Genomic DNA, 22,194 nt, shown 5'->3' on the forward strand with positions numbered 1-22,194 from the left:
GCAACCCTGAATTGTAGATACTCAGACACTGGAACGACTGTCGTCCTCACAACACACCACTAGGACTTTATCAAGCCATGCCCATCTCTAATATGTGGACAACAGGAAAAAGGACTTAGGTTGCTCCGTTGCTTCCAATCAGGGTCCCTTCACTGGCCCTCATCTCCCACTTACCGCAGCAAAGAGGACTCATTTTGCTTTTCTAGAAATAGGAGGGTGAGGTGGGTGATGAAAAGACAGAAGAGGAGAATCCCTCCTGAACTATCTTTGGCACCTGAAAAACTGTTGAGGCATGCACACCCGGTCCCAGCTTGCGATTAATATACAATTTATTCATATGCAATTTATTAATATACAATTTGTGTGTTGATAATCGCCCTGGGATCTTCAGATGAAGGGCAGTGTACCAATTCAATGAATAACATTAATAGTGATTCGGCAACCTGTAGCTCTCACCTGGAAGAAGCCACACGCGTTCTCCATCAGCTTGGGAAGACTTCTCTTCAGTTTGAAAGATGTTTACGCATAGGTACAATCTCCCAGAGATATTTATAGACACACAAGACTGGCACACAATGTTCTCTTTCACAATCGTACATTTTTGGACCAGGTACTAGGAAGGCGGGGAGCAGGAAACTATAAACACCTTGAAGTTAATTCTTCCTTTACAATCAGAGCCCAGTAAAAATTAGAGACAGATTCACAAGGAATGCTTAGCATGTGATCTCATGCTCCGGGAAAACACAGAAGGCCTTACCTTATAGACTTGCCCATAGGTGCCATTGCCAACGAGTTCAACGAGTTCAAAGATGCCTGCAGGATCCTAAAGAGAAATAAACAAAGGCATTTCAGACGGTCAGTAGCAAATACTTAGAAGTGGCTGCAAATAAAAACTTTGTTAAATTCGGCTAGTCTGCATTTTGCAGGGACGCTTTTACAGAGTGCTGGGAGACATGGGACACAGAATGAGTTCAGAAGGGTGGGGGGCAAGCGTCGTAGTAAGGGTCAAAACCCCTTCTCTTGCGTATCTTTCAAAAGTGCAAAAAACAAAACATAAAGCATCTTAAGAACATACGTTGATTCTTGATTTATATGCCATAACAAACCAAAATGAGGTGCTCTGGAAGAAGCCATGTACAACTAAACTACAAGCAAGGTTGCTTCACTTTCTAACTTGCACCATAAGTGCTGGGGAAATCTTCAGTTTCTCATTTTTTCCAATCTTAAATTCAGTTCTCCACATTTCCACGGCAGTTAGCAAATTTTATTTTTAAGAAGTTATTACGAAAATTCATTCGCATATTGGAGCTCATGAAACACAGATTTGCTGAATATTCACATTTTTGCAAACCAATTTCCCCTAATTAATGAATTTTCACACACTCTTTATTCCAGCACATACTCTTTTTTTACACACTATTACTTCGCACAGCGAAATTTGGAAAAGTGCAGATTTTGAAGGACGACTCTTCTTTCATCCACATGTTGTTTTGAAAACTGCAAATTAGCATCCCTAGGCACCATTGAAATTTCACTCATAAACTCTTAGGCAGGGTCATATCGGTGCCCGCAAAGCACTACTGCCATGTGACACTATCAAAAACATACGTCAAGAATGCCACCCACATTAAGCTCACCCCAAATAGTGAGCCCATTGGAGAAAAGGATAGGTGAGAGCTTAAATCAGATTAGGTTTTGCTCGTGTTGAGGGTCACTGTCCGGCAAACATCTTTTGAGTGTGGAACTGGGGTGGGGTGGGCCTGGTCATTCTGGCCAGTGACCTTGTGATATAATGAGCTTTTCCCCAATGTAGATACAATCAGCATAGCTTGTTTCAAACTATTTGCTTCCTAAGTTAACTCCACTCAGCTCTGTTTGAAGCCCAGCCTTGTCAGAATTGCATCTGTGGGCGGAATTTTTTGCCTCGCAGCTATGGGAGAACAGATGACCTTTCGTTGCTACCACCACCGCAGTTCTATCTTGATACACTTCTCATGGCCTTGCCACCCACTAACCACATCTCCCAAGCATTTGTGACCTTAGGTAGGATCTACCTGGAAGAGAGATACGCAACCTTCGGCCCTAAGACCTAATTTTATGCAAGCAGCTTGGAGCAAACTGAATCTGTTAAAAGTCAAGAACAGGAGAAGGGGTATGGGGACCTACGTTCGAACAGAGGCAAGAAATGGCCAGGTCACTAAGGATTCGGGGGGGGGGGAGGTGCAGTTGGTAAAGCTGCCATATCCTCAGTCTATAATCCTGGTTCAACGTTCACTGGCTGACGTCTGCAAACTCCAAGGATTGATTTCTACCTAAAAAACAAGAACCCCCAACTCACTGGCAGTGGAACTACGTGAGCTGTGAAAGATTAGGAGACATGTTTTGCTGGGACACAAACTCAGTTTACATGGAGCATGGGCTGAGACTCATTACTGCGCCCCACATAAATTAGAAAACTTATAAAAGGAGCGAAAATAACGCAAATCAGGATCTACAGGTAAATCTGTAGGTGATTTGTAGCATACCAGCAAGACTGCCAGACTCCCATTTAATAATAGCAACTCCAAAAAGCCCTCCCCTCAAAAAGCAGTGCTCCATTAGAGCAGAAGACAGTGTTTCTTCCCCCCCCCCTCTGTGTGTGTGTGTGTGTGTGCTTTGTGTCTTCTTGGGTTCTTGTAAAGTCCTGCAAGCTCAGTCCAGAACAAGGCAGACTATGCTGAATAATTTTTTCTTCTGTTATGAAGCGAAGACTTCAGAGCTTCCAGCGCAAAAAAAATAAAATAAAAGGTAGCTCTTGACATCTGCTCACCCCTTCCTTAGGATGCAGCCAACATCCCCTTGTGCTTGGGCACTGCGGGGGTAGTTCGGTCATAAGTGGAGATGTCATTTCGCAGGGGAGCTACACTTTCTTTATTGAGATCACCAATAAATCCCTGCTAAGCTTCTAAGGAACCCCAACGCTTCTCCAGAGCACAGTTTCAAAGTCATTTTGCTTAGGGGGTAGGGGGGGGGACAAAGGAGAGCCTTTTTTCGTCTTAATGTTCAAGGGGAGAATGGAAGGCTTCATTCTTATGTTGCACAAGATCAGAAATGTTTTATGCGCGGGGCCATGCCAAGGCAAACCTGGATGCCAGCTGCCGCCGCCACCAGCACCACATCGCAGCAAGGGGCACCAGAACCGATTTTTTTAATGGTGCCTTTCACGTCGCTGTAGGCTACAGAGAGAGCTTCCCAGGATGCGATTGGGCTGAAATGCCCAGCCATGAAGCCATTAAAGGCCTCTCAGCTGGGGAGATGCCACAGGGTGAGGGGAATGCGGAGCACAGCTGGGCCAGCAACATTCAAACACAAGCACACAGCTCAAAATGGACAAAGACGTGGGATGTTTCTATAACCTGAAAGGCATTTTGTGCCATTAGAGCAGCAGGCTCCTATTGGCAGAGAGAAGGAACAGGGAACAAAGTGGAAAAGAAAAGGGAAAGGGGGAAAACCAGGAGCTATTGTCAAGCTGCGGCTCATGCAGTTGCATGAAACAAAGTTTTGGGGTTTTTTTGGGGGGGGGATATACCGTACATGTGCATGTTTTTGAAAAGAACATTGGTGCCAAACAAATGTGTTTTGTGTTTTTTTAGTTGCTGATCATTAAAACTCAAGAGCGGGAAAATAGCTTGCCGTAAGCAACAAGCCTTGCAGAAACGAGGCTGAAACTACACTGGTTCAAGTACCACTGGGAAGGATATGGAAACTATAATGACTCTCATTCTAAATAGGAATCAGCAATAGGATGCTGTTGCTAAGAGTCAATCCACACTGCTCTGGTGTAGCAGCCCTGAAGGAGGGCTTTGCTGGTTTAGTTAGGGCAGATTAGCACATAGGGGAGAGAGGTAGGTGTGCACTTGTGTGCATGGTGTGCATCGCGCACTGCGGGCATGGAAGCATCCGGGCACGGAGGCACTAAATCAGTATGCATTCCATTTTTTCACGCGGAATATGCATGGAGTTGGGGCGCTGGACTCAAGAGTTCAGTATCTCGCGTTCAAGCAAGTACATGTCAAAGCATTTGTCTTAAGGGCATGCCCAGACAAACTGCTACATGCATCCACCACACACAGCGAGGTGCACAATCCATACCACAGATATTGATCTGTGTCCTCCCCACCTCCTGATCCCCAACCCTTCTCCATTGAAAGAAGAAGATTGCAACATTCCCAAGCCCTCCCAGGCAACTTCATACCTGAGCACAGATCTGAACCTAAGGACGCTGATCAAAACCTGATAACACCGATCGCTGCTGCACATGCACCCTTTTAAAAACAATACACTCTGCCTCACACCTGCATTTCATCATTTTGGCACACCAGCTGCCCAATGGAGGGAAGAAGCAGTGGTGGACACCCCCCCCCCCAAGCACTGCAGAGCTCAGCTATCCCTATGTCCAGTCATTTTTGTTTGGTCAGTGTCCAAGACACACACACACACACACACACACACACACACACACACAGTTACACAAATTCTTGTGGACAAGTCTTTTTGTCTTTTGCTACGCAATAAAAATTGCCAGTTCTTCTGCATCAGATGCATGTTCTGCTGCATGTTCCGGTGCATTTCATTCTGCAGCAAGACCACAACCATCTAGGCGCATAGGACAGGTAGCTCCATCGCCAGAGGCAGTGCATATGGGATCTGATTTAATGAATTCTCACAACCTGTGAGTCGGTAGCCATTTTTAAATATACCGCATCTGATCACTGGTGCAGTGAGTCTGCATTTTCACTCACAGGCAGTAGCTCCCTATCGTCTCCGATTCTCTTTGATCCTAAAACAGCCACGGATTGGACCTAGGATGTTCAGCATGCAAGAGCCTGTGTTCCAACAAGGACCTAAGGCTGCCTTCTTCAGAGTCCACCTGTGCACCCATTTTCTAGAAACAAAAAGCAAGATCTTTAAAAAGCATTTTTGTGTTGCATGCTCTCCCTCTCTCTGTGTGTGTGAATATTTTATTCCTGTTTTGCATAACCACAGTCAGTCAAAGAAGCCTAGCAGCTTATGTCAAGTCAATGAATGGCATCTCTTTTTGCAGCTGGCACTAGCAGTTGCAATTTCACCAAAGCCATGGCAACTGGAGCAGAATGCTAGTTATTAGCAAATGCAGAAAGAAAAAGGGGGGAAAAAACACACGTTTAGTCTTCGTTCACACTAACAATGGGCTGGTCCTTGATTCTGCTTTTACCCACACAGCTTTCAATGGAATAATGATTCTTCATTATTCTTGACACCTTCCCCCTACCATCAGACCATCTTTGTATAAAAATATTGCTAGCCTGAGCTTCAGATAAATACAGCAAGTTACAGGACATGAAAGCGTGTCGACACTTCTCGCACATCCATTAAGTCCTTTCGCAAGATCACACACCACACCAAGCAAGCGCCAGTTGAGAACTCACAATCAGTGATACATGTCAGGATTCTATCTTCTCCTGTAAGCATTAAAAGTGTGTGCCAGGAAGGGACAATCCATTTCAACTTCAGCTGCAACAGAGCTGTTAAAAAAATATTTAGAGTTGTTGGACTACAATTCCCATCAGCCCCTGCTGGATGCCCAGCAGGGCTCAGTCAGTAAAGCATGACATTCTTAAACCTCAGAGTTGAGGGTTCAAGCAAAAGCTTCCTGCACTGCACAAAGTTGGACTAGATGACCATCTTGTTCCCTTCCAATACTACAATTCTAGGATCACCTGCAGGTCATCAATGAGGGACAGACTGGTCTATAATAATGGCCAGGAAGCATGGGAGCTGGAGGGGGCAGATCTGGATGGAAGTGCCAAGACAGGAGCAGGACCCAAGCAGGTCAACAGAGGGGGCTGCAGAAGAGCACCCCAAGTTCCAACTCTGTGAAATAGCCTCTTAAGGAGACCAGTCTTGAACTGGCCTTGGCTATACTTGCTTTGTCTGGATGGGGTGAGGGGAGAAATTGCAAATTGCTTAGTACTACAAACTAGAACCACAGAGACCTGAGAGCTGGAGAGAGCAGCACTGTGCCAGGGAATACAGGGAGCTGAAATAGCTCAGGAAATGTTCTCTGGCATTTAGGAATCAAAATATGAAAGTGTTTAATGGAGCTCTGTAAATTATTCAGAAAAGCTTAAATGGAGACCGGCGCAGCATAAGCAGAGCATAATCTCGGACCAAATATAGTCACTTTTTTTATATAGATTATGGATCTTGGGATTTTGCTGCTTATAGCGACGTGCTACATTCCGTTTAGCAAATCTCAACCTTCCCCCCCACAGCTCATTTCACAGACAAACACCAGGGGGCTTGCTATTACCTTTCCCCACCCAAATACCTTTATTTGTCTTTCCACCACCAAAAGGCTATGGGAACCGAGATATCAGAACCGAGCAGACACTAGTGCAAGCACAAACCACAAACCACACAGCAGACATGTGGCTGGCCATCTAAAATGCAACCATGTGGGGGCCAGACACCACACGACAAGCCCCTTGTGATCATAGGTCCTTCCTCCCACATAGCTCTGGTGCTTTTCCAACACAACTCCTTCCTCAAAACCAACTTTTCCCCATATGATCGTTGGTTTTTCTTCTTACTACCAACTGTAACAAATGTCAAGTATGGGCAACAGTATTAGCCTCCATCCTTCCCTTTCTGCCTCTGTCTGCCTCTCCCCTTCGACTATTTGTTACAGGCGGGGGTGGGGAACCTCAGCCCTGGCCTGGGGGGGCCAAATGTGGTCTTCTGGACACCTCTATCTGGCCCTTGGAATTTTTTTTAATTTTATTTTTTGCAACAACCACTCTCTTCTACATCCCTCACAAGCTCTGCTTGACTTTATGTCTGTTTGCAGAAAGGACTTCAGTATAAGAGCTCTTTGGCATAGGTCTCACTTGGGAAAATATTGGTCGATAGATGGATGGATAGATGGATGGATTGAATTTATATACCTCTCTATACCCGCAGGTCTCAGGACGGTTCACAGGAAAAAAATCAGAATATAAAACCACAAAATACACAAACAAAATAAAAACAACAACCCAATAACCCATAATTCCTCCTTCCTTCTTGCCCAGAGATCTTCCAGGGGGTCCCAATGTTCTCCTGAGGCTTCCCTTGGGTGCTGCCAAGGCCCTCCCTCTGTGGCTGGATCTCCCCTTTGCTCCTCCTCCCCCTGCTCGCCCACCACATCCCCTCCACCCCCAACCAGGGACATTATATTAGCATCTTCAATACCCACAAAGCCAGTCTACAGCCCAATAAATTGCTGTGTCCCGGTTCTGTACTTTGCCCCCAAAATGGCACCAGGCACATTGAAACTGAATATACTGTAAAGGCTGAGAGATCGACTAGCTAGCTAAAATTTCGAGTTCTCGTTGCCCACGTTGGTTTTAGAACAGATGCCATCTTTTGATTCAGGCCTGCTGGGGCAAAAATCTTGTTGGCTGCTAGTGCCAATATTTTCCCTCTGCCACAACCAGTAGACAAAAGTGCATTGCTTTGCTAGCCTGCAGACAAAGAACCAATGAGAAGGTGCAACAGGGTATATCTTACCTGGTCTACTGTCCTCACAAAGCCTCTTAAGCAAGAAGGTATGTACTACCTTGACAACATGTATAATCTTTCTAAGATTAACACTGTTATGGGTTTGGGCAAATGGTCTGTGTGATACCATAGGTCCCTTCCAAACCTGTAAGTCTGTGTACAGAAGACTAGAAACTATAGAAGGAAGATTGCTGAACCAGTCATAGGCCAGTTCCTTGGTCAAGCTCAGCTAAGGACCTGCCATTTGCATCTTGAAAGAGTGAGCTCTGTTGCCATAGAGGCGTATGGGTGGGCCTGTCCCCATCTCACCTGACTGGATGCCACACAATAGGACAAAGGGGAGAATTCTTTGTGTGAGTTGGACTGATGATGGAAGCTGGAGACACAGAGACATGTCTGTTCTGTGCTGAACCTGAGCCACAGCTGGTGGCTCCCTTGGAAACTGAATGGGAAAGCAAGATCTTGCAGAGTGTCAATGCTGTGAGCCTATGCTCAGGTTATGAATAAAACCATATAACCTAACAACACCACAGTTTCCACTGGCTTTCATGCCAAAAGAAACCTAAGCCTAGCTAAACACAGGCGCCCCTGCTATCTCTCACCACTCCAAGATTGGGATGATTCACCGGAATATTATGACAATATATTACATCATATTTCAGGCTATGTACCCCCGTTTAGACTGGGGCAAGTAGCCCTTTAACGCTACCCTACTTACACCATGTCAATCCACACTGCTGAGCTAACCAGTACAAACCACAAGACACTTGTATAAAACCAGTGGGGGGGGATGCCAGCAACGCGCAGAAAACCAATGGAAATTCCTCAAATTAAAAAAAGGAAAGGAACACTTCTTCCTGCGATCTTTTTTTAATTTTTTGCAAAAATAAATAAATAAACCAGCACATTTCTAATTATATCAGGCTGCCCGATTGCAATGTTTCTGCTCCAGAGCACCAGCCTGGAAAGCCATTTTCTGAGCAAGGCTCCATCTCTGCTGTTACCAGCAACCGCCGCGTCTGCCATCCCACTAATCCAGAAATATTAATTAAGATGACCTTTTAGGCTTGAATTGTCAAGGGTGCAGCCATGCTTAAAAGGAAAAAGCCAAACAGACGCAGATATGCAAAACGACAAAAAATAAAATGGGAGCGCGAGGTCAGGGTTCCACCAGTTTCTTCACACCCTTTAGGGTGTCGAGAGACTATGTTGTGGCACCTCAATAGAGTTTACAGACCCTCTTTCCCCAGGCAGGCAGCTGCCTTGGGCGACACAAATTCAAGGGACACCCACTCTGCCGGAAGCAGGCTGCTCATTCGCAGTTACAAACCGCTTTTGGCATGGCTTGCTCTCTGCTGTGAACCAGAAGAGGGAGGGTGTGTGGGTGTGTGGGTGTGGGTGCGCATGGGTGCAATAGGGCTGCAGCTTACTCTAAGTATGCACACGGAGGTCTAGGCTTCTATCATCACTTCTGGCTTCCTGCATCTACTCTCCATAAGCCACTATAATGGCAGGTCTGTGGCATTTGGGTGGGTCTGGTGCGCACACACTATCTGATTGTTATTCTGTATGTCGTTCTCGGGCAGACACTCCCACCATTCCTATTTCTCCATTTTTCCATTTGTCCCAGATAAATCACAATCCTTATTTTGTCCCTGTTTTGCCCACAGGGTAATGCATTGTTAAAAGTTTCCTTTTCCCTGTAGTGCAGAGCTTTCCAAACTGTGTGTCGTGGCATGTTAGTGTGTCGGTGTGTTGCGCAAACGCTCCCATGCTCCTCCCAGGGCTGGAAAGGGGTTAATTTGACCTCTGGTTTGCTAGTAAAACTGAATTACTGTGTCACGAAATGATGCATGTCTGAAACGTATGTCACCAACTTACTTTATTTGGCGCCCATTTGACTGGGTTGCCCCAGACACTCTGGGCTGCTCCCAACAAAACGTAAGACATCAAACACTAAAAGCTTCCCTTTACAGGGCTGCCTTGAGATGTCTTCTAAAAGACAGATAGTTGTTTATTTCCTTGCAATCTGAAGGGAGGGCATTCCACAGGGTGGGTGCAAATACTGAGAAAGCCCTCTGCCTGGTTCTCTCATTGTGAGGGAACCACCAGAAGACCCTTGGAGCTGGAGCTCAGTGTCCGGGCTGAACGATGGGGGTGGAGAGGCTCCTTAGGTATACTGGGCTGAAGAAGTTTAAGGCTTTAGAGGTCAGCACCAACACTCAGAAACATACTGGGAGCCAATGCAGTTTTGTTTATGGTCCCGGCGGCCGCTGCCAGTCACCAGTCTAGCTGACGTACTCTGGATTAGTTGCCAGACATATCATTCTTCAGCATTCAGGTCCCTCTCCAGGGTCTCAAGGGGGAAGTTCACACAATGCTTCCTCCGCCATGTGGAAAGACTGCATGAGGGGGATTATAGCACCATGTGGGATAGATGTAGCCCCCCTACCACACTCAAATGATATATACCACAGCCATACCCCTGTACTGGAGCCACTTACATCAGAAACAATGGGGCAGAGTCCCTCCTTACATGGAAGAACTCTACAGTACCTTCCATGGTGGCAAACAAACAGTGGAGAACAGCTTCCATAGTGGATGGCCTGGCTGCAGCGGGGAATGTTTTCTTCAATACATTTGGGGGTGGGGAGAGGTAGCATGGAGCTCCCTAAGTAGTTGCACCTCAAAACAGGACACACTGCTTTTACCACTAATGCACATCAACACTACAGTTCCATGAACAGTCTATGCACATGTCCACTATTGCACACAGTGGAGCGGCTGATCCATAGTCCTATTATGCCTTTATCCCAAAACAGCCATACTCCTGGGATGACAAGACAATGGCAGGCCAAATGAACAGAGCATTCAAAAGCCTGAGGAGTACATTCTCCTAAGGATGAGAATGGGGTGTTACAAATCCCTATTTCTTTTGTCTGTGAAATGCTCAGGACTATTGCTCAGCTTCTGATATTCAGAATTCTGATGGGATGCCTCTACCGGTCTCGTGTGGGTGGCAAGTTTGATTCTCCCACTTTTCAGCACAGTAATTCCATAATAGCTCAGTGTGGCATCCTACACGCGCCTGGGAATTATAACATTTACATTAAGCTCATGAGGAATGTCACTGGGGAAGTTATGTGCCCAATAGAGAGGAGTCTGTGTTGTGGCCACAGCAACCAATATCATGCGGACAATCTAGCCCCCCTTTCCCCCCCCCCTTCTAGGAGCACTGACTCAAAGAGAACAACCCCTTAGTCTGCACGAGCGAAGCACCCATATCAGTGAAGAGCAAATTCTGAGGGAAAGAAGGCGAAAGCTTCTGTTTCAATATTACCTGTGCTTAATGGGGTATGTTTCCACAACGCAAAGTCACATTAGAGCATGGGTAGGCAAACTAAGGCCTGGGGGCCGGATCCGGCCCAATTGCCTTCTAAATCTGGCCCGCGGACAGTCTGGGAATCAGCGTGTTTTTACATGAGTAGAATGTGTGCTTTTATTTAAAATGCATCTCTGGGTTATTTGTGGGGCATAGGAATTTGTTCATTTCCGGCCCCCCCCCAAAAAAATAGTCCGGCCCCCCACAAGGTCTGAGGGACGATGGACCAGTCCCCTGCTGAAAAAGTTTGCTGACCCCTGCATTGCGAGCGGGAAGGAGAATGGCATGTTCTACACAGCTAGAGCAAACAACACAACATAAGAATGTCGCACCTGACTTCCCCCGCCAGCTCCCAAAAATGTGGCAAGTCTGACTTGGCATCCACTGGATGAAATATGATAGCCATGTTCAAATATATAAAAGGATGTCACATAGAGGAGGGAGAAAGGTTGTTTTCTGCTGCTCCAGAGAAGCAGACACGGAGCAATGGATCCAAACTACAAGAAAGAAGATTCCACCTAAACATTAGGAAGAACTTCCTGACAGTAAGAGCTGTTTGACAGTGGAATTTGCTGCCAAGGAGTGTGGTGGAGTCTCCTTCTTTGGAGGTCTTTAAGCAGAGGCTTGACAGTCATATGTCAGGAGTGCTCTGATGGTGTTTCCTGCTTGGCAGGGGGTTGGACTCGATGGCCCTTGGGGACTATTCCAACTCTATGATTCTATGATTCTATGAAATGTGATAGGGCCAACTGCTTTGTTATTATTACATGTATTTATTTAACATTTATATACTACTTGATTTTTTAAACAAACAAACCTCAAATCAGTTTGCAAAAAAAGAGTCTATCAATCAAATGACATGTATATGCTACCTTTCCTCCAAACAGTTCAAGGTGGCTCCCCCTCCCCATTTCATCCTCACAACAACCCTGAAACTGGTTCTGGACTGGCTGAAAACCAGTGGCGTAGGCGGCAATGAGCTAGATGAAGCAAGAGCTGAGATATACCAGGGATATACTTGGTACAAGGCAGTTTCTTACGTTCTTATTATTAATGCAACCTGCCATCTCTTTAAGCAAATAAATAAATAAAGTCCTATCCCAAATAAACACATTTGACTGAATACAACAAATACGCAAATTTTAGTTAAGATAAGCCGTGCACACTTTTCCTCAGAGACTATTTCAGTCAGAAGTGAGCAGCAAATGCAATTTTCCCGGGGCGACTTTAGGAGAAAGACTACCATTAATATGGTTTTGCCCTCTTCATTAGGGACCTCTCAGTGGAACTAAAGAACAGGCACCTGTGACCAGGAAGCATGATTTCATTAAGAGACTTGAAAAAGCCAATTTACTCACCTACTGGTTTGTTAAATGATAATTCAAAGATGCTCCCAGTATACCAGAGAACGGCTGGATCCTGAACTAAATAAATTCAGTGCCAAAGGCTGCAGGTGTTTATCCAGAAGAGGTCTTGTTATTAAATTAGAGCCTGAAATTCTGCCCTATTGAAAACCTCTTCTGCAGCCCTGCACACATTCCAGTAACTTAATACAGCCAGTGTTTTGTGGCCACACAACCACAGATAAACTACGCAAACTAAAAACACACGTACAGCAAAGATTCTCTCTCTTCGGCATCCAACAGCATCCATCTCTGCAGCACATAAAGCCCCAAACACTTTGGGTGTTCCATCCTTAGAGCTGGTTTTCGCTCCAAAAAGGGTTCTCTCAAATGTGCCCATTCCTAAAGCAGTAGTTCTCAAACTGGCTTCTCTCCTTAGGTTCTGAAAGCCTTTATTTCATGACCAACCATCCCTTACAATATGCAGAGGAAAGTTGAGTGCCATCCTAGGCTATCATCTCAATAGGCCTAGGCTACCTGTTAAGTCTTCCATAACCTGGTTCCCCTCTAGATGTTCTTGAAGGTCATCTCTCATCAGCCAATAGCCAGGGATGAAGAGAGTTACGAGTCCAACAATTTCTGGAGGGCACCAGGTTAGAGGAGACTGACATACATACTGTTCCCCCAATAGTGTGCTCCAAAACCTGCTACAGAAGACTTTAGTTGCATAGTAGATAGGCAGAGGTTCCTTAACAGGTGTGGACAATGAATGAAAGAGGACACAGTTCAACAGAGCTGTGCATATGAAGTTGTCTCAAGCCGCTGGTCTATTCTTGCCCAATTCTGTCTACTCAGGTAGGCGCTGACTCTCCAGATACCAGAGATCAGCTTGGAGGAGATGATGGTGATTGAACCTGAGATCTTCTATATGCAAAGCATGAATAGATGCATGAACTTGTCTTGAATTTGGATCCAGCCCTCTTGCACCTGGCTCAAGAACTATGCAATGCATCTTCAGGTGTTTTGAACGACAGCTCCCTGTCAAGCCAACTTGAGGATGATGGAATTTTGAATCCATCAACATTTGTAGAGCCACAGTAGAGAAGCAGGTGAGGATACAGCTTGAAGAAGCCCTACAGATATGCTGATCCACCGAGTGAAATGAAAGCCACCTGCAATGCGTGCTAGCCTGCCATTCAATCAATGCACACATGTGTGTTGGTGATGCAGATGGATGGGAAGGGCCTTGGACTCCTGTGATCACTTGTTAAAATAAAATGGTCATCCCACAGTCAGGAGAAAGGAATGGGCCTGTCTGTAGCCAACTGTGGCAGTGGCAGCCCAAGAAGTAGCGCTAGTTTTCTCCATGCCTGGGCAAAATGACTTCTGCTTGCAAATTGGACTTTCCCCTACTCTGCTCCCCTGCACGCCCCCTAAATCTGTTCTGTGGGGTTCCTCCAACCCTCTGGAGCAAATTTGGGGCTGTGTGGGGCATGCACAGGGGGAAGAAAGGAGGTGAGAAGTCCCATTGTGCAAGTGAAAGTCATTCCACTCACACAATTATTTAGTTGGGTGTGCCCAAAGTAATTTGGCACATGAAAAATCCCAAGAACACTGTAAAGGTACAACAATAATCAGAGAATAATAGAATTATGGAATTGCAAGTTGGGAGGGGTCTTGAGGGTCATCTAGTCCAATCCTCTGCAATGCAGGAATCTCGACACATGGTCCTCCATCCAGTTTGAAACCATACCAGACCCTGCTTAGCTTTGCAATAAATTGAGTAAGTTTTTTAAAAAAACAACTACTGCCCTTTCATGATAGCCAAAATTAGCCACTTGAGGTGGTCACCTCATTCTGCCTAACTGTAGCGGCAGCCCAGCTTAAAAGCCTACCAATGGGGGAGAGACATAAGCACATTTCCTCTCTACTGTTTTGTGCAAAAATATAAAGAAATAAAATGGCAAGACCTGCCGGTCATTTCTGCTTGTCAAGATAAAGTCTTGATAAGTCTCTTAACTGCAGTTATGTATAACAATGTTCCAATGTGGAAGGCATAGATGCAAGCCAGGTCATTTTACACAACAGTTGCCCGTTATAAATTAATGGTAATCTGACACATCTATGGGCAATCCGCATGCAAGGGAGAGATGTAATCCCCAAGAAAGGTTAGCAGAAAGCAGTTCATGTTGTTCGTGCCACTGAGAATTTTCTGGATGGTGAACCACTGCACATTGAAGAGCATGGGGGGAGGGGGAGGTCTTCTGAGGGCATATCTAGAAAATTCGTAACATGAACCCTGACCAGAACACTGTAATGGCAGTGGCATACACAACAAGAATCTTATGTATATGCAGGCTTCACATAGCGGTATAAAACCTGTTCGAAAAACTCATAAAATGGCAGGAGCACATGGAGTTTGGGGCATGATGGCAGGTGAGAGGGAGGAGATGGGGCCACCACCACAACAAGAAGCTTGGAACTAGTCAGATAAAAAATTGCAAGCTAGCCTTCTTTTCCTAGGAGGAATGAAAAAAACATAAAAACCTCCGAAATTTTCTCAGATATAATGAGTTGTACTCAATGAAGTCACCCCAACCATTAGGCACAAGGACTTCTGCTTGCACAAGAATGCTTCCTCTCACTCTCCTTGTTAGCAAAGTCACTCAAATGACACAGACGAAGACCAGAGAGAAAGGAAATCCTGAGAACACTTTACTGAGGAAAATGAACAAAACACAGAGTACTTCAGACTTCTACACAGAAGGGAGACATTCACTTAAACAAACAGAGGAAAAACTACCTCAGAGCTATACAGCCAATCAGGGCGCTTGCTATCTCAGTGGAGACACCTTGCCAGTCTGTGGTTGCTAAGCAACACCTCCACCCATCCTGCTCTTGGCTAGGTAACTTTATCACAGGGGCTGCATTTATTGCATTAGTTTTACTGGTTATAATGTTGGTACTTCGGTCCTGGTTTCTAATGTGTCTTTTACACCTTTTGTGTTACAGAGCCGTCGCTTTCTGATCAATACACTGCCATGTTTCACTAAGTTTTAAAGGCCAGGAAAGAACTGCATGCCAGGATATTGCCCCGAATGTCATCAAATTTGCAGTGCAAAACTCCTGCGATTTTCTGAGTAAACGGGGCTGGAAAATGGATTCTTTTTCTTGGAAACAATAAACATGCAAACAAGCATTAAACTTCCTCCAGATTTCCAGACGTGTCTTTTGCAGTGTGTGAAAGATCACATAAAATAAGGAAACACTCGGAAAACAGAATAGAGTGCTGTCTGAATGCAGACTATAAAAATGTACCCTTCAGTTAATGAACAATCCCTGCTGTTGCAGTTCCAACACCTCTTCCACATGATCCCTCAAATCTGCTTTGGGGGTTTCCCCCAAGTCTCTGGAGCACGTTTTTTTTTTGGGGGGGGCAGATAAGGAAAAGGAGAGGAAGTCTCATTCTGCAGCTTTAAGTTCTTGAGCTAACAGGACGATTTTCTTGGATACAACCCAACGTCTTTTCAAAAAGTCTGGCCGAGCACTACTTCAGATTCAACATGAAAAGCATTTGCTCCCTCCTCTAGGTGTTGCTGGACTACAATGCCCATCCTCCGCAGCCAACATGGCCAATGGTAAAGGACGATGGGAGCTGTAGTCTAACAGCATAGGCAACACATTGGCGATCGCCGGTATAAAGCATTTTCCTAACTAGCATGCAGATAACCATTAAGAGGAGCGGAAGAATATGGCCCAAGTCTGAAATTTCGTCCGTGTGGCATCCCATAATGGTGCAACACCCGAGGCCAAAGAGATCAGAGGCTTTTTAAAAATGCACAGAGAGGAGGGGGGGGAAATTCTAGGTCAGTTCAGGGCCAGCTGACTGCCTCTAATTTATTCCTAGATAACATCCCTTTTGTGTAATAGTCAGACTAGGTCTGGAAATAGACAAGAGACATTCTCTTCACACACACAGCTGCAGAGAGCTACCAGCAATGGGGCCCGTGTTGTTAAGGTTAGACATTTTAAGAAATAGAGTGCTTTAAGATTTTCTTCTTGACAGCTCTTCACAAAGTCTTGCCACTAATATAAACCCTTCTGTGTGAACAGCCAGCTTTACGGAAGGCCTCCTGGGGCATCTAAAAGATGCCTGGATCCGTGCTATTTTTTGGTATGTTGCTTTGGTTATAAGCTGAATAATGAAGCAGAAACACACTGAGTATGATACAAACCTTCACAGGTGTCTTATTATGTCTCCCTCGTTTTTATTCCTCTCAGGCAAAATATTTTCCTCCTTCCTTCCGCCTCCCCCGCCTCCCCACCAGTCCTTTCCATAAGAGTCTCACAAGGCGAGTATTCACAGATGCAAAGCATTTCCTGGCATTTTCCTAGATCAAGGTGCATTACACGGAGACTGTAAACAAGACATTTAATTTTTGCCTTTGCAATAAACTGCTGTTTTCCCCCTTCTCTAGCTTCCCAACTACTAGTCAAGAAACAGCATCTTACTGGCATTTGTCAATTGTGCCAAATTGCAGTTTCTAAAAGATAACAAACGTTCTATTTGACAGATGCTGGAAGAGTTTATTTACACATTTATCTCCATCTTTTTATCCTAGTACTGCAGCGTGATTTATCCCCCCTAAGCGATAACATCTCATATTACAACGATGATTTAAATATATATATATATATATCTCCTGCTTTGCTTATCAGCTACTCTCAAGTCACATACTGGATGTGTTATTTATATGCTATCCAAATGGGAACAGAAGCCAAAGCAATTATGACGCTGCCTGACCAAGCACAAACACCTCTCCAAAATCAAGCCAATATTTTTATTGGGGACAAGCAAGGCTCTTTGTATGAGAGAGATGGTTCTTACGGGATATTCCAGCATTGCAGGAGGTTGGATTAGATTACCCTTGGTGCCCCTTCTGACTATGACTCTATATATTACACAGACATTTTCTGTGTACCTGTGCAAGTGAAGGGTCCATTGAAATATATTGTATTGCTACTGACAAATACAGTCGTACCTTGGTTTTCGAACAGCTTAGTTCACGAACAACTCAGAACTCGGATGTCGCAAACCTGGAAGTAGGTGTTCCGGTTTGTGAATTTTGCCTCAGAAGCTGAACATCCGGCGCGGCTTCCAACTGGCTGCAGGATCCTCCTGCAGCCAATCGGAAGCTGCGCTTTGGTTTCCAAACGTTTCAGAAGACGAACGGACTTCCAGAACGCATTCTGTTTGAAAACGAAGATACGACTCTATGCAAGTTTTCTGGTGGTGATAAATCTGCAATTCTTGGCACAGTTCATACATGAAATCAGCCCCCACTTCAGAAAAGGATGATCAAAATTACCCAGGGGGTGGAGCAAATCCCCTATTAGTTACAACATTGGGGGCTTTTTAGTTTGGGGGGGGGAGAGAGAGACCAGCAAGGGAAAGCAGATAAGGAGAAGATATCCAACAAAACAGAACACTAGAAGACCCAGGATGGACAAATTAAAGCACTTGGGCCCAGAGTACATACTTAAAAGATAGAATTCACTCCTATAAAAGGCAGTGATGTCCACCATCTTTGATGGATTTATATAAAAAAAGGATTAAAGAAATTCATAGGGCCAGCCTTGGGAGATAACAATCAAGTAATACAACCACATACAACTGCTAACAGGACTAATAGCCTTCTGCTGAAGTCGCAGAGCAGATACAAATTGTATGCGGAAATCATATCATGTTACAGTCTTTCCTGGACTTCAGACAGCCAGTGTGGGATGTAGTGTAGTGTGGCGTGTAGTTTTGAGTGATCTGTGTTAAAATACTCACACCTCCCTGCACATGACAGCCAGTATGGTTTGGTGATTAAGAATGTTGGACTAGGATCCGGGATATAGCACAGTTCAAATCCCCACTCCGCCATGACATTCACCAGGTGACCTTGGGGTAGCCACTGTCTCTCAGTTGAACCTACCTCACAAGGTAGTTGCGAGGAAGAAAAAAAGAGGGGGGCGATCCCATGTATGCCACCTTGAACAACTTGGAGCAGGAATGGGGTTTAAACATAGCAAATCAGTTTAGAAGCACACAAGGAGAAAGTTCAAGAGCCAAGGACAGCTGAAACCATCCCTCAAGTCAGAAAACTACCCAATAACCACGGGTTTACTAAACACACGCAAGCAAAAACCAGTAAGCAAAATGGCACCATGTCAGGCTTATCCAAAGTTTGTCTACAACAATTTGGTCCAATGCTCCTATCCACTGTGTTCAAGGATCGCTTTGCCCAACCAGTAGAGAGATGAACACTAGAGATCCACCATTCCTCTGGACGCAAGACCGTAAATAAGATGCTAAATTTGCTCCTTTAAGCAGGCGAGTGGCACCATTAAAGTCAGTGCTCTTTGGTTCCTTTGCAAAACTCCCACGGTTTCACAAAACTACTTGCGCCGTATGGTCAGAATTAACTATTGTATCTGCAACCCTAAAAAACAAAATGAACAGTAGTATCGTGGCGTGTTAACTGAAGATGTCAGGCACAGGAAGCACAGAGAGGCTTTCGTTTTGTAAGAAGTCTCAGCAGCCTCACGTCGATAAGATTGCATTCATAAAAGTTGCCCAGGCATGGGAGAAAGCAACATTTCCCCCACGAAAACAAATGTCATCAAGTGATAAGGAAAATCAAATTGTGGGTCTACCAAGCCAGAAGGCAACATGGAGCTGCAAGACAAAACCATAGCATATTTTATTTGCTGACAGATAAAACTCACAGAGTTCACAGAGAGCCTTTAAACTAGCTGCATGAAATACACATACTTCGGTTTACAAACTTAATCCGTTCCGGAAGTCCGTTCTCAAACCAAAACCGTTCTTAAACCGAAGCACACTTTCGCTAATGAGGCCTCCCACCGCCAGTGCCCTTCCACCATTCAGATTCCATTCTTAGACTGAGGTAAAGTTCTCAAACCAAGACACTATTTCCGGTTATGCGGAGTTCGTAAACCAAATCATTCTTACGGACTGTTCTTAAACCGAGGTACCACTGTACTGAATTCAATGGAAAATGTTCACAGGTATGTGAGTATTTTGACAACATTAACACAGCACAAGATTTGCATGCAGAAGTTCCTGATTCAATACTAGTATTTCCAGATAGCCCTGGTACAGACTCCTGTGGGACAGAGGGACAAAATGCAGGCAGCTTCCTGCATTTTAACACAGGCTTTGTGTAAGACAGCTTCCTACGAAGCCCAGTACAGTATAGCTCACACGAACTGGCAGCAGTTCTTCAGAGTGTCGAGCAGAGATACCTGCTACCTAATCCTTTTGACTGAAGATGCCAGGGATGGAACCAGGTGCCTCATGGCCACGAAGTGGTTTTGAAACCCTCCCTCCTCTCTCATGCTCAAGTCACCATTCATATCTATATTACAGTCCAGGTTAATTATATGTGGTAAGTACACAATTTTCCCAGTAGTGATGTATGGAAGTGAGAGCTGGACCATAAAGAAGGCTGATCGCCGAAGAATTGATGCTTTTGAATTATGGTGCTGGAGGAGACTCTTGAGAGTCCCATGGACTGCAAGAAGATCAAAGCGATCCCTTCTTAAGGAAATCAGCCCTGAGTGCTCACTGGAAGGACAGATCCCGAAGCTGAGGCTCCATTACTTTAGCCACCTCATGAGAAGAGAAGACTCCCTGGAAAAGACCCCGATGTTGGGAAAGACGGAGGGCACAAGGAGAAGGGGACGACAGAGGACGAGATGGTTGGATGGTGTTCTCGAAGCTACCAGCATGAGTTTGACCAAACTGTGGGAGGCAGTGGAAGACAGGAGTGCCTGGTGTGCTCTGGTCCATGGGGTCACGAAGAGTCAGACACGACTAAACGACTAAACAACAACAAGTACAAACTGGATTGTGACTCACAGTTGAGCGCATGAACCAGATCCACAGGAAAGCTCCACATGTGAGATGGTGCAAGGTGTTTCAACTGGGTAAGTAATCCAGTTGTGAGCATGTATGTGCCCCTCAGGGCTATGACTTTTCCATGTGCGATCAGTGACTGCTTCCCTTTAGTAACTTACAGACACTAGAGGCCACCCATAATGATCCGACTTTGCCCATGAGTTGTGGTCGACGATTGCCACACACACACACACACCAGAATAGAGGACAAGTCTAGTTTGTTCAGTACGCAAAAGCAGCGATACATTCTGAAATGCTCTGCTTTATGCATTATAAATTTTAAAATGTCAGGATTTGATGCAGAAGTCTGCAGGACGTGCGAGCTGAGAAGGCTCAGTAGCTCAACTGATGACGTCCATGCTGAATTCAAAAAGCTTTTAACACATTGGTTACATTCTGACACATTGCCTGCAGGTGGAAACTGCGCTTCGGAGGTGGGCCCTTGATATTCTCCCCCCTCCCCATGTTTCATTAGTTCCTTGTAACAACAGCTGGTTCACGACAGGTTTCACAATCGCCAGCTACAAGGAAGGGATCACATAACCTTCCAGTGGGAAGCTTTCCATTAAAGGTCAAGTATGGAAAGGCAACAGTAGACTTTCATACTTTCACTTCTGGAGTCGGGGAATTGCCATTGCTATGAATCCCCAAACCACACTGCTGTTTTGCATTAATGTGATTAAAAATTCAGGTTAAATGTCAGGATTCCCAAAAGCTGCAAGATCAATTTTTAAAAAATAAAATGAAATAAAATAAAAATCTGCACACCTGGTACATTTAGCTCTCCAGGGCTGAAAGTGGATGTCAAAGAATCATAGAATTGTAGAGTGGCACCCCCAAAAATCATCTAGTCCAACCTCCTGAAATGCAGGAATCGCAACTGAAGCATCCATGACAGATAGCCATCCAACCTCTGCTTTAAAACAGCCTTTCTCAACCTGTGTTGTTGAACTACAACTCCCATCACCCCTAGCAAGCAAGGCCAGAGCTCAGGGATGATGGGAGTAGTAGTCCAACAACATCTGGGGACCCACAGGTTGACAACCTCTGCTTTAAAACCTCCAAGGAAGGAGAACGCACCACCTCCCAACAGTTCCACTTCTTCCTGATGTTTAGCCAGAGTCTCCTTCCTTGCGACTTGCATCCATTTGGTTGAGTCCTGCCCTCCATATCAGGCAAAAACAAGCTTGCTCCATCTTCCATGTGACAGCCCTTCAGATATCTGAAGATGGCTATCATATCTCCTCTTGCTGCAGGCACAATTTCCACTCTTCACATTTCAATGGCCTTCCTAGTGGCAATGTTCACCAGTGGAGATGCATCAAGTTTTGCCTTAGTGCACCTTCTTATTACAAAAAGAGAAAAGGAAACAAAATCTTTCAAGGAGATGCTCTGTTGGTGTGCAGTACAATTTATATAAAACTACCATCGGACATAGGTCACTTTTTCAGTGTTCGTAAGGAAAAACCAGACAAGAAATGAGCTCATGGCTGTCTGAAGACTTGCATCTCCCCGCGCCCAGCAATAGTGCTACCCTTAAGATTCTTACAGGACAATGGCGAGTCTAACTTCACTGCCTGGAACGCGCCAGCAGGGAGCTTCTTGTACCAGTTCCTCTCTTGTCATGAAGGTCCCTGCGGTAGCTATTAAGACTTCATAACTTTATCAATGCTTGCTGGGCAAATCGCTGTGAAAGAAGAACTCCAAATTGCATTAATCAAGTGAAACAAGCTGAAGGGATTAATTAACAAAGTAGAAAGAAAAAGAGAATTTGAATCCACACATGGGCCAGGTTGGTACAAGCAACACAGTGTTCTCATATGACACAAGAGTGGCTGGTGGTGTTCCCTTGAAAGCCCACTTAGCTACTGGACCCGCCAGAGAATTACCCAGAAGGCACCTTTTTCATGCCTCAGGGTCCCTCCCCTTCCCTCAGGTGA

At 45.1% G+C, this 22,194-nt stretch overlaps 1 protein-coding gene across 8 annotated transcripts in view; it reads right to left on the minus strand.

Annotated features, from left to right (window-relative positions):
* The window catches only part of TNIK (TRAF2 and NCK interacting kinase), a 291,826-nt gene that overhangs the window by 244,959 nt on the left and 24,673 nt on the right, over positions 1–22,194 (minus strand). For all 8 annotated transcript variants that reach the window (XR_014526345.1, XM_083503823.1, XM_083503822.1 and 5 more), the window contains exon 2: positions 758–823. Coding sequence is in view for 7 of the 8 variants with exons in the window: in XM_083503823.1 (XP_083359949.1) it covers positions 758–823 (66 nt within the window). In the remaining variant the exon portion in view is untranslated. The remainder of the gene's footprint in view (positions 1–757; positions 824–22,194) is intronic.

Source organism: Podarcis liolepis (genome assembly GCF_965112155.1).
Source record: "Podarcis liolepis genome assembly, chromosome: 5".
Taxonomy (NCBI): Eukaryota; Metazoa; Chordata; class Lepidosauria; order Squamata; family Lacertidae; genus Podarcis; species Podarcis liolepis.